Genomic DNA, 26,819 nt, shown 5'->3' with positions numbered 1-26,819 from the left:
CAAATTCAGTTCCATGTCGTTGTAGGAATGAGGTCTCTGTTTCTTTGCTGGCTGTCACCTGTAGGTTGTTTTCAGCTTCTAGAGGCTGCCCTCATTCCTTGGCTTATGAAGACAGCAATGGCAGATCAAGTCCTTTTCTATGATTGGAATCTCTCTGATCTCTCTCTTCTGTTGTATCTCTGATTTGACTTTTCTGCCATCTGCTGTTAAGAGCTCATCTGATTACTTTGGACTCACTGGAATAATCCAGGGTAATTTTTTAAGATCAGCTGATAAATAACCTAATTCTGTCTGTAAAGTCCCTTCACGGCAATACCTGGATTAGAGTTTGATTGAATTACCAGTCAATCAAACCAGAGGACAGAAGATTTGGGTAATGTCTTTAGATTTCTGTCTGCCACATATATATAATGGTGAAAAATCTAGGATGTCACCTCTGTCTCAGTTACATACTTAAGGCGAAATGTTCTAGGGGAATTAGGTTTTAACAATCCTAATTTGATCAAATAGGCAGATGACAGTGCTTTGTTACGTGATAATGCTTTGCTACGTGACTATTTGTTATAATATTGACTATTCGGTTGAGTCAGTCAGTGATCCCAGAGACATTGAAGATGCAAAAGCACATAATGTTAAGTAATGTATTTTATACTTTAAAGGATCTCTTAGTCGCCTGAAAAGCATGCATTGTAATATTCTGATTGATGTCAAGTGGAAGAGTACAGGATTAAAGTTAATTAAACCTCCTTTTGTTTATTTATTTTTTCTAATTCTGTAACTTCTATGAGGTTTTTGTAATTTTAGAAATCATATGTGAAAATATAAGAACTATGATAGGAAAAGATAACTGTCATAAATTGGCCACTGGGAGCCACTGCTACGTCTTATTTGAGTTTAAGGAATTTATGTAAAGTCTTAATGGGGCATAAGTGAAAAAGAATACTTTCTTTTTTTTAAGAATACTTTTGAAAAGATGTGATAGACATGAGTACTGTCATGCATGGTCAATACCTAAAGAAGACATGGAAAAAGGGAGTTGAGAAAATTGAGGTAGAAAATGAAGACTTTTCACTTAGAGCTTTTTTTTTTAATTTTAATTTAATTTAATTAGTTAATTTATTTATTTTTGACTGTGCTGGGTCTTCGTTTCTGTGCGAGGGCTTTCTCTAGTTGTGGCGAGCGGGGCCACTCACTGTCGCAGCCTCTCTCGTTGCGGAGCACAAGCTCCAGACGCGCAGGCTCAGTATTTGTGGCTCATGGGTCTAGTTGCTCCGCGGCATGTGGGATCTTCCCAGACCAGGGCTCGAACCCGTGGCCCCTGCATTGTCAGGCAGATTCTCAACCACTGCACCATCAGGGAAGCCCTAGAGCTATTTTAAACTCTTATATTTAGTGTTAAATAAATGAAAATTTCTTGTATGATTTGTAAATTTTAACTTTCTGAGATTGGCACCTTTTATAAAGAGACATCACAGGATTTAATGGCATGAATTGCTATTTTATGCTTAGGTCTTTGTATCCAAAGGTGACTTTGGTTAGTTTATAATTCTGAAAGTGAGGTTAAAAATCTCTTTTAGAATCTTATTTCTGGTGTAGAAAAACCTTGGTCATATAACAAAGTGGGAAATCTAGATTAAAGAATTTCAAAAACTTTTTTCAACCATGATCGCCTCTGATAAACAGTACTGAATGTTTGCCCTCTCTTTCCCCATCCTCACCCCTCAATTTTGTTCTGCTACTATTTAAATATTATGCTACTTTTCATCCTATTTTTATTTTAAAAAATTTATTTTTTCTTTAGTTTTTTTTTTAACATCTTTACTGGAGTGTAATTGCTTTACAATGTTGTGTTAGTTTCTGCTGTATAACAAAGTGAATCAGCTATACGTATACATATATCCCTTCCTCTTGTGTCTCCCTCGCATCCTCCCTATCCTACCCCTCTAGGTGGTCACAAACCACCGAGCTGATCTCCCCGTGCGATGCAGCTGCTTCCCACTAGCTATCTATTTTACATTTGGTAGTGTATATATGTCCATGCCACTCTCTCACTTCATCCCAGCTTACCCTCCCCCACCCCCGTGTCCTCAAATCCATTCTCTATGTCTGCATCTCTATTCCAGTCCTGCCCCTAGGTTCATCAAAACTTTTTTTTTTTAGATTCCATATATATGTGTTAGCATACGGTATTTGTTTTTCTCTTCCTGACTTACTTCACTCTGTATGACAGAGTCTAGGTCCATCCATCTCACTACAAATAACTCAATTTCGTTTCTTTTTATGGCTGAGCAATATTCCATCGTATATATGTGCCATATCTTCTTTATCCACTCATCTGTTGATGGACACTTAGGTTGCTTCCATGTCCTGGCTATTGTAAATAGTGCTTCAATGAACATTGTGGTACATGTCTCTTTGAATTATGGTTTTCTCAAGGTATATGCCCAGTAGTGGGATTGCTGGGGCATATGGTAGTTCTATTTTTAGTTTTTTAAGGAACCTCCATACTGTTCTCCATAGTGGCTGTATCAATTTACATTCCCACCAACAGTTCAAGAGGGTACCCTTTTCTCCACACTCTCTCCGGCATTTATTGTTTGCAGATTTTTTGATGATGGCCATTCTGACCAGTGTGAGGTGATACCTCATTGTAGGTTTTTTTTTTTTTTTTTTTTTGCGGTACGCGGGTCTCTCACTGTTGTGGCCTCTCCCGTTGCGGAGCACAGGCTCCAGACGCGCAGGCTCAGCGGCCATGGCTCACGGGCCTAGCTGCTCTGCGGCATGTGGGATCTTCCCGGACCAGGGCACGAACCCGTGTCCCCTGCATCGGCAGGCGGGCTCTCAACCACTGCGCCACCAGGGAAGCCCGTATTTACAGGTTGTTTTTTTTTTTTTCTCATTGTAGTTTTGATATGTATTTCTCTAATGATTTGTGATGTTGAGCATCCTTTCATGTGTTTGTTGACAATCTGTATATTTACTTTGGAGAAAAGTCTATTTAGATTTTCTGCCCATCTTTGGACTGGGTTGTTTGTTTTTTTGATATTGAGCTTCATGAGCTGCTTGTATATTTTGGAGGTTAATCCTTTGTCAGTTGCTTCATTTGCTGATATTTTCTCCCATTCTGAGGGTTGTCTTTTCGTCTTGTTTTTGGTTTCCTTTGCAAAAGCTTTTAAGTTTCATTAAGTCCCATTTGTTTATTTTTGTTTTTATTTCCATTTCTCTAGGAGCTGGGTCAAAAAGTATCTTGCTGTGATTTATGTCAAAGAGTGTTCTTCCTATGTTTTCCTCTAAGAGTTTTATGTGTCTGGCCTTACATTTAGGTCTTTAATCCATTTTGAGTTTATTTTTGTGTATGGTGTTAGAGAGTGTTCCAATTTCTTTCTTTTACATGTAGCTGTTCAGTTTTCCCAGCACCACTTATTGAAGAGGCTGTCTTTTCTGCATTGTATATTCTTGCCTCCTTTATCAAAGATAAGGTGACCATGTGTGTGTGGGTTTATCTCTGGGCTTTCTATCCTGTTCCATTGATCTATCTTTATGTTTTTGTGCTAGTACCATACAGCTTGATTACTGTAGCTTTGTAGTATAGTCTGAAGTCAGGGAACCTGATTCCTCCAGCTCCGTTTTTCTTTCGCAAGATTGCTGTGGCTATTTGGGGTCTTTTGTGTTTCCATACAAATTTTTTGTTCCAGTTCTGTAAAAAATGCCATTGGTAATTTGATAGGGATTGCCTTGAATCTGTAGATTGCTTTGGGTAGTATAGTCATTTTCACAATGTTGATTCTTCTAATCCAAGAACATGGTATATATCTCCATCTGTTTGTATCATCTTTAATTTCTTTCATCAGTGTCTTATAGATTTCTGCATACAGGTCTTTTGTCTCCTTAGGTAGGGTTAGTCCTAGGTATTTTACTCTTTTTCTTGCAATGGTAAATGGGAGTGTTTCCTTAATTTCTCTTTCAGATTTTTCATCATTAGTGTATAGGAATGTAAGAGATTTCTGTGCATTGATTTTGTATCCTGCAACTTTACCAAATTCATGGATTAGCTCTAGTAGTTTTCTAGTAGCATCTTTAGGATTCTCTATGTATAGTATCATGTCATGTGCAAACAGTGACAGCTTTACTTCTTTTCTGATTTGGACTCCTTTTATGTCTTTTTCTTCTCTGATTGCTGTGGCTAAAACTTCCAAAACTATGTTGAATAATAGGGGTGAGAGTGGACATCCTTGTCTTGTTCCTGATTTTAGAGGAAATGGTTTCAGTTTTTCACCATTGAGAACCATGCTGGCTGTGGGTCTGTCATATATGGCCTTTATTATGTTGAGGTAAGTACTCTATGTGCCTAGTTTCTGGAGAGTTTTTTTATCATAAATGGGTGTTGAATTTTGTCAGAAGCTTTTTCTGCATCTATTGAGATTATCATATGGTTTTTATCTTTCAGTTTGTTAATATGGTATATCACATTGATTGATTTATATATATTGAAGAATGCTTGCATTCCTAGGATAAACTCTACTTGATCAAGGTGTATGATCTTTTTAAAGTGCTGTTGGATTCTGTTTGCTAGTATTTTGTTGAGGATTTTTGCATCTGTGTTCATCAGTGATATTACCCTGTGGTGGTTTTGGTATCAGGGTGATGGTGGCCTCATAGAATGCGTTTGGTAGTGTTCCTCCTTCTGCTATATTTTTTAAGAATTTCAGAAGGATAAGTGTTAGCTCTTCTCTAAATGTGTGATAGAATTTGCCTGTGAAGCCATCTGGTCCTGGGCTTTTGTTTGTTGGAAGATTTTTAGTCACTTTCTATTTCAGTGCTTGTGATTGGTCTGTTTATATTTTCTATTTCTTCCAGGTTCAGTCTCGGAAGGTTGTGCTTTTCTAAGAATTTGTCCATTTCTTCCAGGTTGTCCATTTTATTGGCATATAGTTGCTTGTAATCTCTCAAGATCCTTTGTATTTCTGCAGTTTCAGTTGTTACTTTTACTTTTTCATTTCTAATTCTGTTGAATCTATTTGAGTCTTTTTTTTTTTTTCTTGATGAGTCTGGCTAATGGTTTAGCAATTTAGTGTATCTTCTCAAAGAACCAGCTTTTAGTTTTATTGATCTTTGCTGTGGTTTCCTTCATTTCTTTTTCATTTATTTCTGATCTGATCTTTATGATTTCTTTCCTCCTGCTGACTTTGGGGTTTTTTTGTTCTTCTTTCTCTAATTGCTGTAAGTGTAAGGTTAGGTTGTTTATTTGAGATGTTTGTTTCTTGAGGTAGGATTGTATTGCTGTAAACTTCCCTTGTAGAACTGCTTTTGCTGCATCCCATAGGTTTTGGGTCATCGTGTTTTCATTGTCATTTGTTTCTAGGTATTTTTTGATTTCCTCTTCGATTTCTTCAGTGATCTCTTGGTTATTTAGTGGTGTATTGTTTAGTCTTCATGAGTTTGTATCTTTTACAATTTGTTTCCTGTAATTGATATCTAGTCTCATAGCATTGTGGTCGGAAAAGATACTTGATACGTTTTCAATTTTCTTGAATTTACCTAGGCTTGATTTGTGACCCAAGATATGATCTATCCTGGAGAATGTTCCATGAGCACTTGAGAAGAAAGTGTATTCTATTGTTTTTGGATGGAATGTCCTATAAATATCAATTAAGTCCATCTTGTTTAATGTGTTATTTAAAGCTTGTGTTTCCTTATTTATTTTCATTTTGGATGATCTGTCCATTGGTGAAAGTGGGGTGTTTAAAGTCCCCTACTATGATAGTGTTACTGTTGATTTCCCCTTTTATGGCTGTTAGCATTTGCCTTATGTATTGTGGTGCTCCTATGTTGGGTGCATAAATATTTACAATTATAATATCTTCTTCTTGGATTGATCCTTTGGTCATTATGTAGTGCCCTTCTTTGTCTCTTGTAGTGGTCTTTATTTTAAAGTCTATTTTGTCTAATATGAGAATTGCTACGCCAGCTTCGTTTTGATCTCCATTTGCATGGAATATCTTTTTCCATTCCTTCACTTTTAGTCTTTCTGTGCCCCTAGGTCTGAAGTGGGTCTCTTGTAGACAGCGTATATATGGGTCTTGTTTTTGTATCCATTCAGCCAGTCTATGTCTTTTGGTTGGAGCATTTAATCCATTTACATTTAAGGTAATTATCGATATGTATGTTCCTATTCCCATTTTTTAAATTGTTTTGGGTTTGTTATTGTAGGTCTTTTTCTTCTCTTGTGTTTCCTGTCTAGAGAAGTTTCTTTAACATTTTTTGTAAAGCTGGTGTGGTGGTGCTGAATTCTCTTAGCTTTTGCTTGTCTGTAAATGTTTTAATTTCTCCATCGAATCTGAATGAGATCCTTGCTGGGTAGAGTAATCTTGGTTGTAGTTTTTTCCCTTTCATCACTTTAAATGTGTCCTGCCACTCCCTTATGGCTTGCAGAGTTTCTGCTGAAAGAGCAGCTGTTAACCTTATGGGGATTCCCTTGTATGTTATTTGTTGCTTTTCCCTTGCTGCTTTTAGTATTTTTTCTTTGTATTTCTTTTTTTTTTTTTTTTTTTTGCTGTATGCGGGCCTCTCACTGTTGTGGTCTCTCCCGTTGCGGAGCACAGGCTCCGGACGCACAGGCTCAGCAGCCATGGCTCACGGGCCCAGCTGCTCCGCGGCATGTGGGATCTTCCCGGACCGGGGCACGAACCCATGTCCCCTGCATTGGCAGGCGGACTCTCAACCACTGCGCCACCAGGGGAGCCCTGTATTTCATTTTTGATAGTTTGAATAATATGTGTCTTGGCAGGTTTCTCCTTGGATTTATCCTGTATGGAACTCTGCACTTCCTGGAGTTGATTGACTATTTCCTTTCCCATGTTAGGGAAGTTTTCAAATATAATCTCTTCAAATATTTTCTCAGTCCCTTTCTTTTTCTCTTCTTCTTCTGGGACCCATATAATTCAAATGTTGGTGCGTTTAATGTTGTCCCAGAGGTCTCTGAGACTGTCCTTACTTCTTTTCATTCTTTTTTCTTTATTCTGCTCTGCTGTAGTTATTTCCACTATTTTATCTTCCAGGTCATTTATCTGTTCTTCTGCCTCAGTTATTCTGCTATTGATTCCTTCTAGAGAATTTTAAATTTCATTTATTGTGTTGTTCATCATTGTTCGTTTGCTCTTTATTTCTTCTAGGTCCTTGTTAAAACGTTTCTTGTAATTTCTCCATTCTGTTTCCAAGATTTTGGATCATCTTTTCTATCATTACTCTGAATTCTTTTCTAGGTAGACTGCCAATTGCCTGTTTATTTGTTTGGTCTGGTGGGTTTTTACCTTGCTCCTTCATCTGCTGAACATTTCTCTGTCTTCCCATTTTGCTTAACTTACTGTGCTTGTGGTCTCCATTTTGCAGGCTGTACGTTCATAGTTCCTGTCGTTTCAGGTGTCTGCCCCCAGTGGGTAAGATTGGTTCAGTGGCTTGTGTAGACTTCCTGGTGGAGGGGACTGGTGCCTGTGTTCTGGTGGGTGGGGCTGTATATTGTCTTTCTGGTGGGCAGGACTGCGTCCGGTGGTGTGTTTCGGGATGTCTGTGACCTTATTATGATTTTAGGCAGCCTCTCTGCTAATGGGTGGGGGGTTGTGTTCCTGTCTTGCTAGTTGTTTGGCATGTGGTGTCCAGCACTGGAGCTTGCTGGCCATTGGGTGGAGCTGGGTCTTAGTGTTGAGATGGAGATCTCTGGGAGAGCTCTTACTGATTGATATAACTGGGGCCCAGAGGTCTCTGGTGGTCCAGTATCCTGAACTTGGCTCTCCTACCTCAGAGGCTCAGGCCTGACACCAGGCTGGAGCACCAAGGCCCTGTCAGCCGCATGGCTCAGAAGAAAAGGGAGAAAAAGAGAAAGAAAATAAATGCATAAATAAATAAAATAAAGTAATTAAAGTAAAAACATTTTTAAAAAGTATTAAAATAAAAAAGTAATTAAAAAAAAGAAGAGAGCAACCAAAGCAATAAACAAATCTACGAATGGTAACAAGAAGTAAAAACTATACTAAGATAAACATAAAAATTAGGAACAAGTCAGTCGCAGGCAGCAAACCCCAAGGGTACAGCTGCTCCCAAAGTCCACCACCTCAATTTTGGGTTGATTCGTTGCCTCTTCAGGTATTCCCCAGACGCAGGGTACCTCAAGTTGATTGTGGGGATTTAATCTGCTGCTCCTGAGGCTGCTGGGAGAAATTTCCCTTTCTCTTCTTGTATGCACAGCTCCTGGGCTTCAGCTTTGATTTTCGCCCCAGTGCTGCGTGTAGGTTGCCCTCAGGCTTCTGTTCCTGCTCAGACAGGACAGGGTTAAAGCAGGGGCTGATTAGGGGGCTCTTGCTCATTCAGGCTGGGGTGGGGGGGTGTATGGGTAAGGTAGTTAGTGACAGAGGCCGTGACATTGCCGCAGCCTGAGGCGCGCTGTGTGTTCTCCCAGGGAAGTTGTCCCTGGATCATGGGACCCTGGTAGTGGTGGGCTGCACAGGCTCCGGAGCGGGTGTGGGTAGTGACCTGTGCTTGCACACAGGTTTCTTGGTGGCTGCAGCAGCAGCGTTAGCATTTCATGCCCGTCTCTGGTGTCTGCTCTGATAGCTGCGGCTCATGCAGTTTCTGGAGCTCGTTTAGGCGGTGCTCTGAATTCCGTCTCCTTGCACACTCCATAACAATGGTCTTTTGCCTCTTAGGCAATTCCAGACTCCCCCCCCCGCCCCCACTCCTTCCTGGCTAGCTGTGGCTCACTGGCCCCCTTCAGGCTGTGTTCATGCAGTCAACTGCAGTCCTCTCCCTGGGATCTGACCTCCCAAGCCCGAGGCTCAGTTCCTAGCCCCCACCCACCCTGGCTGGTGAGCAGACAAGCCTCTCAGGCTGGTCCGCACCGATCTTCTGTGTGAGAACCTCTCCACTTTGCCCTCTGCACCCCTGTTGCTCCGTTCTCCTCCGTGGCTCTGAAGCTCCCCTCCCCCGCAGTCTCCACCAGTGAAGGAGCTTCCTAGTGTGTGGAAACTTTTCCTCCTTTACAGCCCCCTCCCCAAGCTGCAGGTTCCATCCCTATTCTTTTGTCTCTGTTTTTTCTTTTTTCTTTTGCCCTACCCAGGTACGTGGGGAGTTTCTTGCCTTTTGGGAGGTCTAAGGTCTTCTGCCAGCATTCAGTAGGTGTTCTGTAGGAGTTGTTCCACATGTAGGTGTATTTCTGATGTATTTGTGGGGTGGAAGGTGATCTCCACGTCTTACTCCTCTGCCATCTTGAAGGTCCATCTTATTTTTAATTAAAATTTTTTTTTTCCTGAGAAGTTCTTTCATTTATCTATCAGCTCTCTTCTCAGGTGGTATACCACTTATATGTACTGAACTAGAATCCTTATTTGTGTTAGCATATTATTAATAGGGTAAGTGTGATATTTAGATTATAGCAGTTTTTGGCTGCTTTTGTTGATGCCAGGAACTCAGAATTCTGTTAGCGTTCCCAGAAGGCGGATAAAGGACTAATTTATCTGTGAGGAAACTTTCCCTGACACTTCTTTTTCTGATCTCGGTTAGCTGTTCCTTGTATGTGCTCCTATAAAGCTCTCTCTGCTAGGTTCTTATCTTTCTCCATTACTGGGTATGAGCTAAAGGGCAGAGATTCCTTCTGTATATCTTCATTGTTTACCTGTGACAGAGCTGGATATAAAGGGACCTCAGTAAATGTTGGTTGACTGAACAGATTGATGGATATAAGTTGTGAGTTGAATGGTGGCCCCAAAATGATATGTTCACATTCTAACTCCTGGAACCTTGAATATTGCTTATGCGGCCAAAACGTGATTAAGTTAAGGATCTTGAGAGGGGTAGCTCTCAAGGACAGTTTAGTGAGTTAAGGAGAGAGGAAAAGAGGGGAAGATAATCCTGGTAATTACCTGGATGGGCCCTAAATCCAATCACAAGTGTTCTTAGAGGCACAGGGAAATTTGACATGAACAGGAAAGACACAGAGGAGAAGGTCACATGAAGTGAGGCAAACTTTGGTGGTGTAGCCATAAGCCAAGGAACACTAAAACTTACCAGTGTCACCAGAAGCTACAGGGGCCAGTAGTGAATTATTTCTTAGTGCCTTCAACAGGCGTTTGACTCTGCTGAAAACTTATTCTTGTACTTCTGGCCTCCAGAACTGTGGGAGAATAAATTTCTATTGTTTTAAGCCACTCAGTTTGTGGTAGTTTGTCACAACAGAGGAAACTCATGTATGTATATTGTGTTTTGAGGCAATGACATCCCAAAACCAAATGATGATTGGAATATTTGTGTCCATCTTGGCATTGCGTAGTTTTTCTTTGATAATATTGAGTCACCACTAGCCTTAATCTAGATTATATTGGTTTCTTATTGCTGCTGAAACAAATTATCACAGATTATAGTGGCTTAAAACAAGTCAAATTTATTATCTTAAAATTCTGGAAGTCAGAAGTCTGGAATGGGTTTCAGTGGGCTAAAATCAAGGTATTAGTAGCGCTTCATTCTTTTCTGGAGGCTCTAGGGGAGAATCTTGGGGTTTTGTCCTGTTTTCCAGCTTCTAGAAGCTGCCCATATTTCTTGGCTCCTGGCTCCCTACCATCTTCAATGCCTGCGATGGCTAGTTGAGTCTTTATTTCACATCATTCTTTTCCCTCCCCATTTATGGATCCTTGTGATTGTGTTGGGTTCACTCTGTTAATCCAGCATAATCTTCTTGTTTAAGATGAGATGATTAGCAATCTTAATTCCATAGCATCCTTAATTCTTCTTTACCATGTAATATAACATATTCACAGCTTCTGGGTATTAGGACATGGACATCTTTGGGGGACCATTTTCTGCCTACCAGATAAAGTTTTTAAAATTAGTCACCAAAATTTATTTAGTTTCATGCCAGACTAGCCATAGTGCCATTTATTGGTCTCTAATTTTGGTGGGATAGTATTTTATATTTTAGTCAAAAGAATAAATGCAGATTGTTTAAAAAAGTCAAATAGTACTTAAATACTTATAATGAAATGCAGCAGTCTTTAGCTTTATTCCTCACAACTAGCCAGTCCAGATCTTAGAGCTCTTCCTTTTGGAATTTACCTCCACTTAACTAAATGAGATGCTGTATTAGCTTTCTGTTAGCACTGTGACATATTACCATGAATTTAGTGGCTTAAAACAACTCGGATTTATTCTCTTATAGTTCTAGAAGTCAGAAGTCCAAAATCAATTTCACTGGGCTAAAGTCAGGTGTTGGTAAGACTGGTTTTCTGGAGGCCCTAGAGAGAATCCATTTCCCTGCTGATTTTTGTTTTGTTTTTTTCCAGTTCCTAGTGGCTACCTATATTCTTTGGTTTGTGGCCCCTTCTTTCATCTTCTAAGTATATTGTATCACTCCAGTCTCTTTCCCATCATCATATCACCTCTCTTGTAAGGACAGTAGTGGATATCTTGGGGGTCCACCTGAATAATCCTGGTTAATCTTCCCATCTCAAGATCCTTAATCATAAATGCAAAATCTCTTTTGCTATATAAGGTAACATTCATAGGTTCCAGGGATTAGGATGTAGTCATCTTGGAGGGCCATTACTTAGCTGTATATGATTATATTGCTAATTCTTTTTTTTTTGGTGTTTTTTTAAAAAAATTATTTATTTTTGGCTGCGTTGGGTCTTTGTTGCTGCACGTGGGCTTTCTCTAGTTGTGGTGATCGGGGGCAACTCTTCATTGTGGTGCGAAGTCTTCTCATTGCGGTGGCTTCTCTTGTTGCAGAGCACGGGCTCTAGGCACGTGAACTACAGTAGTTGTGGCATGTGGGCTCAGTAGTTGTGGCTCACAGGCTCTAGAGTGCAGGCTCAGTAGTTGTGGCACATGGGCTTAGTGGCTCTGCGGCATGTGGGATCTTCCCAGACTAGGGCTCAAACCTGTGTCCCTTGCATTGGCAGGCGGATTCTTAACCACTGAGCCACCAGGGAAGTCCTATTGCTAATTTTTTCTTTTCTTTTTTTTTTTTTCTTGCAGTACGTGGGCCTCTCATTGTTGTGGCCTCTTCCGTTGCGGAGCACAGGCTCCGGACGCACAGGCTCAGCAGCCATGGCTCACGGGCCCAGCCGCTCCGCGGCATGCCTTCCCGGACCAGGGCACGAACCTGTGTCCCCTGCATCGGCAGGTGGACTCTCAACCACTGTGCCACCAGGGAAGCCCTTTATTTTCATTTTTAGTATTGCTATATTTATCTTAATGTAGGGGAGATAAGATATAATTATCTTTAATTACCTTATCTGAATATAATTAAAATATATCAAACTTTATTCCTTTGTCAGTGTATTATTATGATTATGTAAGCACTGTTTAGTTTTGCACCAAGTAGTATTACTATAATTTATTCTTCCTGTAAAATGTTAATTTTTTGTTAGTTAATAATTGTTTCTTTTTTCCATTTGTCTAATTTTTCTGTGTGCCATTTGCTCATATTTTAAGCAAATATTCTGCGGCTATGATACATATATATCTTTTTAAAAATGCTCATAGTTTCAAACACATCTTTGTTTTGTTTTAAACTGAGAACTTCTCATTCTCAGCTTCTTTTTTGGCTGTTTCCTATATCAGCATGATGTACAGCTATCATCTTAGGACTTGCCTTAGCAAGTTTCTAGAGTTAAGCTATTTTTCCTAGTTAACATGTTTTCTTCTTAGTTTATTTCCTAATTTTGGTGAAGAAATATATGAGTAGCTTTCTAAGAAAGCTTGCATGGGAAATTAAATTTAAGACCTTAAGTTTGAAATGCTTTTTATCTCCCTTAAAATGGATTGGTAGTTTAACCAAGTATAGAATTCTAGGTTGGAATTTTGGAGGCATTATTTCTTTGCCTTCTAGCTTCTAGTGTTCTGCAGAAGTCATTTGTAGTGATGATTCCTGAGTTGTTGTATGGGGATTGGTTTCAAAAAATTTAAGATCTCTGTAGGGTTAGTGTTTTCAGTTTCACAAATGTGCCTTGGTCTGGGGCTTCCATTTATTTTTCTGGGGAATTGGTGGATCCTTTAAATCAAGACACTTACCCTGAGTTCTGGGAAACTTCCCTGTATTTGATAATAGCTTTCCCTCTGTTTTGTCTGTTCCCTTTTTCTGGAATTTCTTCTGTTTGTGAGCACTGCAAAGATTTCTAAATTTCTACTTTTTCTCTGCGAGAGTGTGTTTTATATTTGTATTCTACTTTCTGAAAGATGTCCACAATCTCAATTTCCAACACATCTAATAATTTTTTATTTTATTTTAATTTCCAGTAACCTTTTTTTTTTTGTTGCTCTCTTAATGTACTTAAAATGTAGTATCCTTTTCTTGTTTCATGGGTAAAATAACTTATCAGTGAGGTACATGTTGGTCCTTTATTCCTGCTCATATTGTCTGTTTCCTTCTAGTTCTTTTTTTTTTTCCTCTCTTTTTGTTTTTTTCACCTCTTCTGCCTTTCTTGGTGAAATGAGGCACTAAAAAGCTACTTGGAATCCATGTGTGTGTGTGTATTAACAATGGTAGGAAGGGGGACATTGGTGGAGAGAGGCTGTTTTGTCTCTTTTTGGGCTTCACTATAGGAGGATTGGACAGTTAGGTAGATTTTTGTTTGGAAAAATCTCTGATTTTAGCATATATAGATCTTTCTCTTAAGTTTCCCAAAGAAGAATTCTGTAATATTCAGTCTTAATGTCTAAGCTGGTGTTCTGAATATGGAAAGGGAGAAGTCTTCTTTTCTTTTTTTTTTAATTTAAAAAATTTTTGATCTTTATTGAAGTATAGTTGCTTTACAATATTGTGTTAGTTTCTGCTGTGCAGCAAAGTGAATCACTTATACATATACATATATCCACTCTTTTTTAGATTTCATTCCCATTTAGGTCACCACAGAGCATTGAGTAGAGTTCCCTGTGCTATACAGTAGGTTCTCATTAGTTATCTATTTTATACGTAGTAGTGTGTATATGTCAATCCCAATCTTCCAATTCATACCATTCTCCCCTTGGTAACCATAAGTTTGTTCTCTATATCTGTGACTCTATTTCTGCTTTGCAAATAAGTTCATCTATACCACTTCTCTAGATTGTAAATGTAAATGTAAATGTAAGTGATATTATACAATATTTGTTTTTCTCTTTCTGACTTCACTCTGTATGACAATCTCTGGGTCCATCCATGTCTCTGTAAATGGCACTATTTCATTCCTTTTTATGGCTGCGTAATATTCCATTGTATATATGTACCACATCTTTTTTATCCATTCCTCTGTCAATGGGCATTTAGGTTGCTTCCATGTCTTGGCTATTGTAAATAGTGGTGCAAGGAACATTGGGGTGCATGCATCCTTTTGAATTCTGTTTTTCTCTGGATATATGCCTAAGGGTGGAATTGCTGGGTCATATGGTAACTCTAATTTTAGTTTTTTAAGGAACCTTCATACTTTTCTCCATAGTGGCTGTACCAGTTTACATTCCCACCAACAGTGTAGGAGGGTTCCCTTTTTTCCATACCCTAGAAGTCTTCTTTTCAATATGCAGATTTTTACTTATTCTTTTACATAGTTTTTCTCCACTGTGACTGGACCCACTGAGTCCTGAGCCACTGAGATTCCTTTTCCTCAGGGACTAAAACCTTGGTCTCTTGGTGGTGGGGTGGCTGGGTAATATGAGGAAGGGCTTGCCATTTCATCCCGTATTATACACTCTTAAACTAGTTTTCCTTAATTTCAACGAGGAGCCTCTTTCACACCTTTCACAGTTTCTGTGTTCTCCAAAACCTGGGACTTTCTAGATTGACTGTCATTAGGTGTCTGACAGGGATTAGAGATGAATACAAGTGTTCAGTTCACCATATTGTTTTGGTTATTCTTGTATTCATTGTTCAATATTATTCTGGGTACAAAGACTTTGTCAAACTGAAGAGTCTAAGGAAACAGTACCTACAAGATTGCTCTCTCTTCAGGTGCCAGCTGCAAGTTTGGGGGTCCCCAGGACCACCCTCACTTCAGACCTGCTGGCTGCAAATTCAAGCTTTCCCAAGCCCACTCTAAGGTTGGATAATTCACTGGAAAGACTCAGGACCCACTGAAAGTGCTATACTTATGGTTACAGTTTTATTATAGAGAAAGCAGACAAATTAGAACCACCTAAAGAAAGAGATGCAGAGGCTGAAAACAAGAACTTCCGTGACATGTTACCCTCCTGGCATTGATATATGGCACTACACAGAGTATTGGCTAGTAGGGAGCTTACTGGAGCCTCCATGTCCTGAGTTTTAATTGGTGTTTCATTACATACAAATGACTGATTGAATCACTGATCAAGTGGCTAAACTCAGTCTCCATCCCTTCTGCCCAGAGGTGACCTTTTTTATAACATGGATGGTCTTCATGGTTGGTCTTTATGGCGTGACCTACCCTCACCAGGAGTCACCTTGTTATCATAAACTATCAGGTGCTCTTGAGGTTGAGGGGCCTGCCACGAGTAACGAAAACACTCCTGTCGCTGGGGAAATTCCTAGGGTTTAGAGGTTGTCTCCCAGGAACCTGACAAAGGCCAGACATCTCTCTGGGCTGAGGCCAAATTCTTTATTATACATTGTGCTACGTTGTTTCATGGTTAGAAGGTAACAACACTGCCAGGAACCTCTTTTTCTCCCAAGTTTCATATGCCATGTGTCTGTTTAAAATTCCTACTCTTTTAATCTCTTTTATTTTCATTTAGGTTAGTTGTCTATTTTGAAATAATTGAATGTGGTCTTCAATTGAAGACATTTTCATAAAGGGTAATAAGTTATTTTGCCCTTCACTTCAGTCTGATCTTAAGACAGAGTAGTGATTTACAAAGGGAGACACATTACAGTTAAATTTGATGTGGTTTGCTAGGCACACTTTATTTTCATCTTATAAAGCATTGCATGTGAGTACCAGAAGTCTGATTGAAAGGAAGTAAAATCAGTGGAGCAATGAAACGTTAACAAGGTGGGGGGCAATTATGCTAAAGTTATGTAAATAGTTTTAGATTATGTATAAGTAATTATGTTTTTCAGAGTAGTTGACAGGGCAAAAATTAGATTGTTTATTCGTTTGAGACTTCATTTTGATTTGTTTTATTTTTAAAAGTCATAATGGTAGTCTCATTTTGAGATTTCCATTTAATTTCTTGCTTGAAGGTTATTACATAATGTAGCAGAACTAAATTGTACCTTCTTAATGGTAATGCAGGACATAAAAATTTTGAATTGGCTTTAGGTTTTATACTAGAATGCCTTTTACCATCTTTTTTGTGTTAAAGGCATGTCTTTGTAGTAAGAACTAAACTTATTTAAGCTTATCTTTCGCGTGCTTCTCTTTATTTCCTAAAGGGGTAGTTGATAAGTTGGTTGATTAGCAGACACTTGTCAAAGTGGGGTGGTTCATTTTAAATCAGCCTCATTTTAGAAATGTTTTGTACCTATTAAATGCATCCGTGGTGATGAGGAAAAGAAGAATTGCTAGGAAAAAGAAAAATTGCTAGATGTATTATAGCATGTATGCAGTTTGACATTCTTTTCAGTTATTTACTTCGTGTTGTCTCTTTTAAGCATGAACTCAATTTTAAAATTAGATAAATCTGTAAGACTGAGCCATGTAATGTACTAGGATTCCATGTCCTTCTTGTACATCTTTTTGTTTTCTCTAGAGTTAATAACTGTTACATACTTTCTTTTGCTTGATTACTATTGTAAAAATATTTGAATATTTGTTTCTCATTGCTAAATTCTTTTTTGCCTGGTTACTCAACAGCTGAATATAAGCAGTCAGTTTTGAGCATCTTTATTTTCTAGTAGGGTCTAGGATAGTGTTCTGAATTAAATAGATTCTTTAATAAGCCTAGTCAGATCTGAGGTGATCTGAAATGTATTTTTATTTTCCCTTAAGGAAAGACTACATTAATGGGTTAAATTAGATTAATTCTGGTCTCTGAATTTGACTCCAGATGAAGTAAAGGGATTCAAGTTGTATGGCATAAAGAATTAAGAATTTTGAAATCCTTAGATGACCATATTTTTCCTCTTTAGTTAGAATCACATTGTTGCATTGTAGTTTTTACTTGATTGATGCCTTTGGCTTTTAATTCTGTTGAGGGTATAGTTTCGGTTTACTACTGTTCGGAGGCAAGAGAATGGACATCATTCCTGGAAGTCTTTTATTTTAGGTTTGACTGAATATATTTGTGCCTGTTGATGCAAAAGAATAATTGTACCAAGTGCATCATTTATAGTATTAAAGTTATATATTGTTAAAACAGTTAACTTTTGTGAGTTCTTGTCTACCTACAGTTTCATTTGATTCTTGGAGTAACAAGTTAAGTCTTCTGTCACAGGTTAATTTATGGATATAGTAAAGGGAAACTAACATTTAGTAGAGTTAATGAGATATAATTGACATTGTGACATTGTGTAAGTTTAAAGTATACAGTGTGTTGATTTGATACACACTGTGGTCATTTTGATATTACAAAATGACCAGTGTCTTAGCTGACATTTTTCATCATGTCATTTAATTACCATTTCTTTTTTTGTGGTGAGAACCTTTAGATCTACTCTCTTAGCAGCTTTTAAGTATATAATACAGTATTATTAGAGGTAATCACCATGCTGTACTTTAGATCCCCAGAACTTATTCATCTTATGACTGGACATTTGTACCCTTTGACCAACAACTGCCCATATCCCCCAGCCTCCGGCCTCTGGTAGCCACAAGTCTATTCCTTCTGTGAGTTCTGCCATTTTTACATTCCACATGTAAGTGAGGTGATAGAGTATTTGTCTTTCTCTGTCTGACTTCTTTCACTTACCATCATGAACATCATGCCCTCAACATCCATCCATACTGTAGGAAATGGCAGGACTTCCTTCTTTTTCATGGCTGAATAACATTCCATTGTATATACGTGCCACATCTTCTTATCCATTCATCTATTAATGGACCTTTAGATTGTATCCATATCTTGGCTCTTGTGAATAGTGCTATATTTAATATGGGAGTGCAGATGTCTGAGATCCTGTTTTCATTTTCTTTGGATATATGCTCAGAAGTGGGATTGCTGGATCATACGGTAGCTCTGTTTTTAATGTTTTTGAGGAACCTCTATACTATTTTCCATAGTGTGTGCAACAACTTTATTGTCCCGCCAACAGTGCACAAGGATTCCTTTTTCTCCAAATCATCACCAACACTTATCTCTTTCTTTTTTTTTGATGATAGATGTTGATGAGGTTATATCTCATTTTGGTTTTGATTTGCATTTTCCTGATGATTAGTGATATTGAGCACCTTTTTTTGGTACCTGTTGGCCATTTGTATGTCTTTGGAAAATGTGTGTTTAGTTCCTCTGCCCAATTTTTAATTGGATTGATTTTTTGTTTGTTTTTTGCTATTGAATTGTATGAGTTTCTTATATATTTTGGATATTAACCCTTATGTATATACATGTTCCTTTTCACCTTTCTCTTTGTTATTATTTTTTTCCTGTAAGATTTTCTGTTTTCTAACATACTAGGTATTTACTTGTCTTTCTTCCACTAGAATTTAAGCTCTATTAGAGATTTTTCCCCCCTTTGGTCTAACTTGTTCATTACTGTATTTTTAATACCTAGAATAATGCTTGGTGTACATTTAAGTGCTGAAAAAATATTTCTTGTATGTGAATCATTATTACTACTCCAAAGATGAAATAGTCTCTGCTTCTCAGAAATGTGTGGTCTCAGTAGGACAGAGCCTCTGAGATAAAATGAACACATAAAGTGTTTAGCTTGACATGTTGGACGTGAAGTACTCATTAATTGGTAATTATTGTTGAAGAATAAGAAAAGAAAGAACAGAATCAGACATTTCAGATAGAAATGACCTCAATAAAAGAAAACTGCGTTCACATCTTAGGAACTAGGATAGATACTGTTTAGGGGTATATTGAAAAAATAAGGTTGGAACTATATTGTGGAGAACAACCAAGACATTTGGATTTTGTTTTGTGTGTAATGAGGAGTTACTGAATCTTTTTAAGGCAGAGGTGTCATAATGAAAGTGGTAGGTTTGGAATATGAAGTCCTTGAGGTTGACTGGAGATCCTTCTGCTGTAAGCTTAACTGGAAATTAATAAAACATTTAGCAAATTTATAATAAATAATAAAACATTTGCAAAATGATAAATTATGCTCAAATTTTAATGACTTCCTCTCAAATTGTGTGGTAGTATATAATTATCATTTGATTATAGTGTGTATTTTGAATTATTTATGGAATTGCCAACTTTTAATATACTTTCCCGTTTAAAACTAAAGCTTTGATATTTTAAATCAAGATGTTTATATTGGTAACTAACTTACTAAATATACTAATATAGGGCAGAGTGTGTTTAGTCCAGCAAACATTGGTCAACCACGAAAGGCAACATTATCTCCTGCCCAGTTGGATCCTTTTTATACTCAAGGAGATTCTTTGACATCTGAAGATCACTTTGATGACACTTGGGTGACTGTGTTCGGGTAAGGTTTCTAGATTATTTACTTAAAAAAAAAAAGCCCTCACATTTTCTAATGAGTATTATCAAACATAAAAAAACTAAAACAGTGGCACAGCAAACACCCATATGTACCAACCACCTAGATTCTGCAGTTGTTAACAGCTACATTTGTTTTATCTACTATTAATTCATCTTTTTTGTTGTTGGTATATTTCAGAGTAAGTTGCAGACATCAGTACATACCACCTTGACATTTCAGCATGTATTTAAGTAATGTTTGATTTTTGTATTTTAAGTAATGTTTTAAGTAATGTTTAAGTAATGTTTGATTTTTAATAGTTTTTCCATCATTTATCTGTGTGCCTCTTCTCAGATTATCTTCTCTTGAGCACATTTGCTGGATATTGGAAGAGGGTTGGTTGTCCCTTTAGACTTAGGAAGCTCCTTTCTCTCTTTGTTGTGACTGTGTCTATGCTTATATTGGACTTAACCAGTTTTGAACTAACAGATTGAATTTCATTTGTATATATATGCATACTATGTCACAGGGTTGATACTTTCTAGCTACAGAATATTGAATATTAATAGAAATTGTGCATGAATGGAGTTTTAGATCTAATAAAGTACTTTAAAGCGTCTTAGAGATCATATTGCATCATTTACATATGAAAAACCTGAGATATAGACAGATTAAGTGATTTACTCAGAGGCTTACATCTAGTTATTAGTAAAGCTTCATCGAAAACCCAGGTCTTTTATTTTCAGGCTGTGATTGTTTATACTGTACTACATAAGGTTGGTTTCTGAAAGTGTGATGTCATACTGTTACTGGACCTTACTATATTTAGTTTTGGGGTTTAAAAAAATATAAAAACATGTGAGCTCCTTGAAGGAAGAACAATGCCCAGTAAATAAATATTAGTGGACTTTATATATTCAATTTATTTAAAATTCAGAAGAATGTGTAAGAATATGGTGAAAAGTTTTCCTTCCCACTTGTTCCCCCAGATAGTTTTTCTCCCTTGTAAGGCAGTAATTGCCACCTGTTTTTTGTGTAACCTTTCAGAGGGATTCTTTGTTACTGATTCTGTTTAGGTAATAAGCAGGGTCATTGCTTTCCCTTGTTCTCCAGAAAGGGCACGCTCAGCCATATGTCCATAGCAGTTGGGCTGACTGCTGCTGCTTCTTTTTTTTTCTTCCCTTTTATGTGTTTAAATTTTTGTATTCTCTTGTGAAGTAAGTGGCTGTATGTTTTTGAATGTGTCTGTCCACTCTCAAGTGTTTTTCAGGTTCAGTAGTAATGGTGTCATTTTTAAGATTCCTCAGTAATCAGATAAATTACTTGAAGTACTTCTGTTAGCCCTTCATTTTTAAGATGTACACTTTTCCAGCTATTTATTTTCTGTTGGTTTTATGTTTCAGTAGCCCTGCATATAAGTTTAATTGCAAGCACAGAAACATTTTCTTCTAAGGGATAAAATATTTTATTTTGATTATTTATAGGGAAGTACATCTAAAATACATTATATATCTTCTTCCTTTGATAATTTAACTTTTTCCTGCTGACTCAGGGTCATCATGAAATATCATTTATTGTTGTAGGGTGATTCTGTGACAGGATATTGGACTGCTTCTACTCAGAGTGGTCCTAGACTCTTGGAATTATGTTTTATTTCTCAAGTGCCTGCATCACTTGCAACCATTATTTCTCCCTTTCGTTTTAATTTTTTTTTAGTTCTGCTTGTAGGCATCCTGACTCATTTGTTGTTTTCTTTGGGATTAGAAATCTTATATCCAAATTTACATAACATAAAATAAATTTCCAGTCCTGAATGCAGTGAGTATTTTAGTCACACAGATTTTAACGTGTGGAGTTTCTCATTTATTTTTGTGACTTATATTTTTTCCTTTAGGGTTCTAATCCAAGCTCCAGATAACTGAAGTTACTGGTTAAGGAAACTCCAGATTTTCAAGCTGAAAATAGCTTTATTATTTGGACTATAAAAGTTATATCTCATTGTAATATTCAAAGCATACAGAACTTTATAAAGAAGAAAGTAAAACTCACTTAAAATTTTCCCATACAGAGATATGGCTATTAAAATTTTGGTAACAGTCCTTTTAATTGATTGTTTACCATTGATATTGGTTCTGACTGTATTTTTGTTTCAGGAATACATTTCTGAATTTTCAGGTAGTGCTCAATATATATTGATATGATTCTATATAATTTAAAGTTCTTTCCCCTTTAATAACCATAGTAGTATATTGCAACATTTTCCTTTCTCTCTCTCTCTCTCTCTCTCATGGATGTGCACACACACACACACACACACACACCCATGTAAAATAAGTTATTTACAGAACTGTAACTTCATAGTACTTTTCTAAGGATTATGATAATGACAGTGAGAGTAGAAGGTGGAATTTGGGGCTGGAGAAAAGTGGCTGAGTCAAAATTAATTTTAACATAATTTGCTTTTGGGTGATGGGCAAATGAATAGATTTAGCTAATATAGGGGAAAATAGGATGTTCAGGGTCTCTTATTAATGTACTAGACAGTTAGGGGGAGTTTATTGTGAAACACTTGTAAGGTAATTTGCATTTGTATTATCGAAGTTGACTGTTCAGACAACTTTTTATCCCCCCCAACCCCAGGTTTCCTCAAGCATCTGCTTCCTATATATTATTACAATTTGCACAGTATGGAAATATCTTAAAACATGTGGTAAGTCTTAATTCTTTTCATTTCAAGATTTAAGCTGAGGAAAGATAACCTGTGAATTGAGGGAAAACTTTGCTGCTGAATGTTGTCTGTTTTTTTCCAAACTTAAAAATTTTTCTTTTTTTTAAAGTTTTCATAGGATGTAACTATCTGTTGGAGTTTGGAAGGCTGGTAGTTGCATAGTATTTGATAAAAAGGGATAAAGAGAGAAGATAAGAGAGTGAGAGTTTCAGGTTTCCCCCTGAAACTTTTAAAAATAGTTCACAGTCTCTTAAAAATAGTTCACAGTCTCTTAAAAAAGATCATGCCAAGTTTTCCAATTTGAGCTTGTTTTTTATTGGGGATAAAGGAAAAGGGAGATGTTTCTAACTTAGAGTTCTTAGAGCTTTTTTAGCTTGCCAGTTATAAATAACAAATCTTTTTTCTATTACTAGAAATTGACTTAACTCCTATGCAAAATCAGATTGATGAATACAGTTTTTAAAAAATTTCATAGCAAGTGTTGATAAGACCTTTTTATAAGAAACATTATCTTTTGAGAATTACTTTGCTTTCAGAGAATATTTGTCACATATTCTTTATATAAGAGATTTGAGAACTATTGAAATATATTGAAATAGTTTAATAGGATTTTTGTTGAATCCTAGTATACAGCTTTTTACAGGGCATCAAATAAAAAGTGGAAGCAGATTTATTTCATATGTTTCTGTTTTCTAATAGAACTCATTAAGTTTAAATTTTGTACACTTTGTATTTTAATTTAAGAGAAAACTTCATTTTTTGCAGATGTCTAACACAGGAAATTGGATGCATATTCGTTATCAATCTAAACTGCAGGCCAGGAAAGCTTTAAGCAAAGATGGGAGAATTTTTGGAGAGTTCATCATGATTGGTGTAAAACCATGTATAGATAAAGTAAGTTATTGCTGGTGTAAGGAAAGCAGTTTAATTTATATGTAGTGCACAAGTCTAAGTACTAACATTGGTGGATATGTCACTTTGCTTCACTGTGCCTCTTATTTTATAAAATGTTATGGATGATGTTACAGCACTCTTTTATGGTAAGTCAAAGATATTTAGTCACAAGACTTTAGAGGTAATACATGCCAACCCCTTCACTCTACAAATAAAGAGGCCAAGGAGACTTAGGTAACTTACCCAGAGTTGTTAAGGTGAAGCCTGCATTCTAGGTCTTTTAACTTTTAACCCATTCCCTTTTTTGTGCAAAGCAACTTCAAATTCTTTACCTCAAAGGAGTGGTGCTATTTCAGAATGAAATATTTCATAAGAATGGTAACTGAGGGTTAACTTCTAAAAGCTGAAGCTTTTTATTAGTCATTTCTACTTTAAAATATTTAAATATTATTATATATTTGTATACTGATAAAATAATCCTGGGCACAATTTAAACTTCGTGGCTTGTAAAATCATGATCATTCTTTAAGTAAATATATGTGAACTTCTGCTGCCTACCAGGCACTGTGCTTGGGACTCATGTATACACACTAGTGCACGAAGCAGACATGGCTCCTGTTATCATAATCTAGGATCACTGAGTAGTTGTGTAATTATTACGTTGTGCTGTAGCAGGTGTTTGCAGAGGCTAGAGGAAAATTTGGGGTTACTGGATACTAAAAAGCACTGGACTTTGATGCCCCACACCCCTCAGTTTCCCTAAGAATTCTTTTTTTTTTCTTACTGATTTTCCGTAGTGTTTGTTAGGAGATTCTTACTCTTGAGAGTCTATAGTTTTCTTGAGGATATTTGAGGTCATTCAAGTGAGATTTCTGGTTGAGCATTAGATCTCATATGCTAGCTGAGAAGCACATATTGTTTTCTCAACCCTAAAGTTATTTGAAAGTTTAATTAGATTAAATAAAGTATGCTACTTTTAATGAAGTTTTCTTTGTAAGTAGGACATAATAGTGGATGATATGTATTATGTTAATAAACAGAGAAGTTGTCTTTATTTTTCTAGAGCGTTATGGAAAACAGTGACAGGTGTGCTTTATCATCTCCATCTGTTGCCTTTACACCACCAATCAAAACCTTAGGTACACCAACCCAACCTGGAAGTACTTCTAGGATTTCTACCATGAGACCTCTTGCTACAGCATACAAAGCTTCTACTAGTGACTATCAGGTATTTTAAAGATTGGATAAAAGAATATACTTTAAGGGCTGCAGTGCTTAGCATGTTTAACTTTTTCATTGGATTGATTTGTATGCCATTAAATATTTCCTACTGAAGTTGATTGGCTTGATGAAACCTATAAACTTTGCATTTTTAAATTTCCTATTTTAAAAATTAGAATTTTAGCCAGTTGGAAATTTATCTTGAGTTTTTAAAAAAATTCTTTGCCATTTTAAAAAACATTTTGAGAGTTAATTAGTTTAGTTTTTTCTAAGGTATGTTGCATACGTAAAAAGTTTCTCTTGTGGACGTCTCTGGCATGAGGGAATGTTAAATCCCTGTTAAATTGATAACTAAATTTGATGGTGTTGCAAATGAAGAACCTCAGATTGGAAGTAGCTTTGGTTATCAAAAGAAAACATTGACCAGTCCCCATTTCAAAACTTATTTCAAAAAAGTTTAAAGGAAAAGTTCATTATATTCATTGAAGAATGCTAGAAGTATTATGACTGTCATTCAGCGTGCTATTGTTGCCTGCTTAATTAGCCAGTAGTTCTGAACTTGCCTAGCTGCAGACACAGGTCCTGAGATAGCAAATAAAACACTTTAGTAGGGCAGTTTGACTTCCCTTGAAATTTGGGGATCATTCTAGAACTGGTTTAATTTTTCCCTTTAGTTTTTTTTAAACTAGTATTTTAAAGTCCTTATCTCTTTTAGCTTTTGTGTTGTTTGTTCAGTTTACTAATTTAAGGAGCAGATGTAATTTGCCTTGCCAAAGGAATACAATTTTGTTATTCTTAAAAGCATAAGGATGTTCCAAGCAAGCCTATATTTTAATTTTTAAATACACAATTTATTGTTGCAAATCCACTTTAGTGTTTGGCACTTTTAAATTAGCCATTAACTGAAGAATTGACTATGATACTAAAGAAACCATAACTTTACAATTGTGTGTGTGTTTTTTTTAATAGGTTATTTCTGACAGACAAACGCCAAAAAAAGATGAAAGTCTTGTATCCAAAGCAATGGAATACATGTTTGGCTGGTAATACAGTAAGAGCTAAGAACTGAACTACAAAGGAGAAGGTTGCCACAATAAAACAGACTTAGCAGGGTACTGCTGGGTTTCCTTCGGTTAGTTATATAACCACTCTTGACAGTATCGAATAGCTGTCTCATACTTCCTTTAGAAGCCTTTTTCTTAAAGGATACAGCATATTTGTAGCTCGCACTTTAAACGATGCTTGAGATACATTTTAAAGAAACAAAAAATCCCTGTATATAAGATTTTGTGCTTTCTGTGATAGTGCATGCTTAAGTGCAAAACACTCATTGATTATTGTAAATTATGTAATTGAGTTTGTAGTGAGGCTTTGTAGTCTTCATGAGTTGGTGAGGTGAATTTCATGACGGGTAACTGTACAGCTGATTCTAACAAGACACAAAGATTATAATTAATTTGAATTATGGTCTTTTAATTTAGATGGTATTTAATATTTTAATTATCCTTGTTTATATTTGTCCTGTCATGAATTGTCATCTTTCAGTCTTGTAAAACCAACACAGCCTTTTAAAAAACCTACCGAAGTTTCTTGATAATAAACTTGTCGATTATATGTATTGAGCAGTTTTTGAAAGGGTGATTTATTAATTAGTACAAGAAGTTTGAAGTCTTTGCAGAAATAGAGAAAATATGTCATGAACCTCCATCCACCTGTAATCCAGCTTTAATAACCATATAACCATCACTATTTTCTTAATTTCTAATATCCAGTCCTTTTAAAAATTTCCCAATTGTTTCCAAAATTTGTGAAATTTTATGTTTGGTTTGTGTGAGTCTCTGTCGAGACTAGGTCTACACAGTGTATTTGGTTTTGTCTTTGGAGTGTCTTGAAGTTTAGAGTTCCCCTGCTTTTCCCCACCGTTCAGTACACCATGATTTGTTGAAGGAACCATGTGAGTTGCCTACAGAGTGCACCACAGACTGAATTTGATCTAAACAAGAATAGCGTTCTTGTTTAACTAGTTCTGTCATTTGTCCCATATTCTAGAAGTTATATCTAGAGAAGGTTAATTAGATTCTGCAATCTCATTTTTTTGAGCAAGAATACTTGATAGTAGTATGGTGTACTTTATGTCAAACGATGAGGCATTTAGTTCTGGTTGTCCACTTTTAATGGTCCTCAGGTTGTTCATTGGGCATGTGGGCAAAAGCCAAACACCATCATTGGAAAGTTCCCCATAAACTTTTTACATAATGTATTTAAAAGCATGCATTAATGATACTTGCCTGAATCAGTTATTTCATTAAGATTTGCAAAATGAGGACTTTCCAAACTTATCATTCCTGTTGCATTTATTAGTTGGAATTCTTTCATATAGAAGAAACTTGTCGCATCCATCCATTAGGGCTATTTGGTTATCATGGAATACATTCATACCAGGAT

The 26,819-nt window shown here is 36.7% G+C and overlaps 1 protein-coding gene across 4 annotated transcripts in view; it reads left to right on the top strand.

Moving 5' to 3' along the window:
- NUP35 (nucleoporin 35) overlaps nt 1-25,996 on the top strand; it is a 36,675-nt gene extending 10,679 nt beyond the window's left edge. For all 4 annotated transcript variants that reach the window (XM_027126441.1, XM_027126450.1, XM_027126469.1 and 1 more), the window contains 5 exons: nt 19,393-19,534; nt 22,172-22,241; nt 23,025-23,153; nt 24,217-24,381; nt 25,344-25,996. In XM_027126441.1, the coding sequence (XP_026982242.1) occupies nt 19,393-19,534; nt 22,172-22,241; nt 23,025-23,153; nt 24,217-24,381; nt 25,344-25,421 (584 nt within the window). In that variant the 3' untranslated portion in view covers nt 25,422-25,996. The remainder of the gene's footprint in view (nt 1-19,392; nt 19,535-22,171; nt 22,242-23,024; nt 23,154-24,216; nt 24,382-25,343) is intronic.
- Nucleotides 25,997-26,819: the final 823 nt, after the last annotated feature.

The sequence above is a fragment of the Aethalodelphis obliquidens genome, unplaced genomic scaffold (genome assembly GCF_003676395.1).
Source record: "Aethalodelphis obliquidens isolate GAN/ISIS:26980383/991018 unplaced genomic scaffold, ASM367639v1 scaffold2, whole genome shotgun sequence".
NCBI lineage: Eukaryota > Metazoa > Chordata > Mammalia > Artiodactyla > Delphinidae > Aethalodelphis > Aethalodelphis obliquidens.
This window is presented reverse-complemented; position numbering and strand designations above follow the sequence as displayed.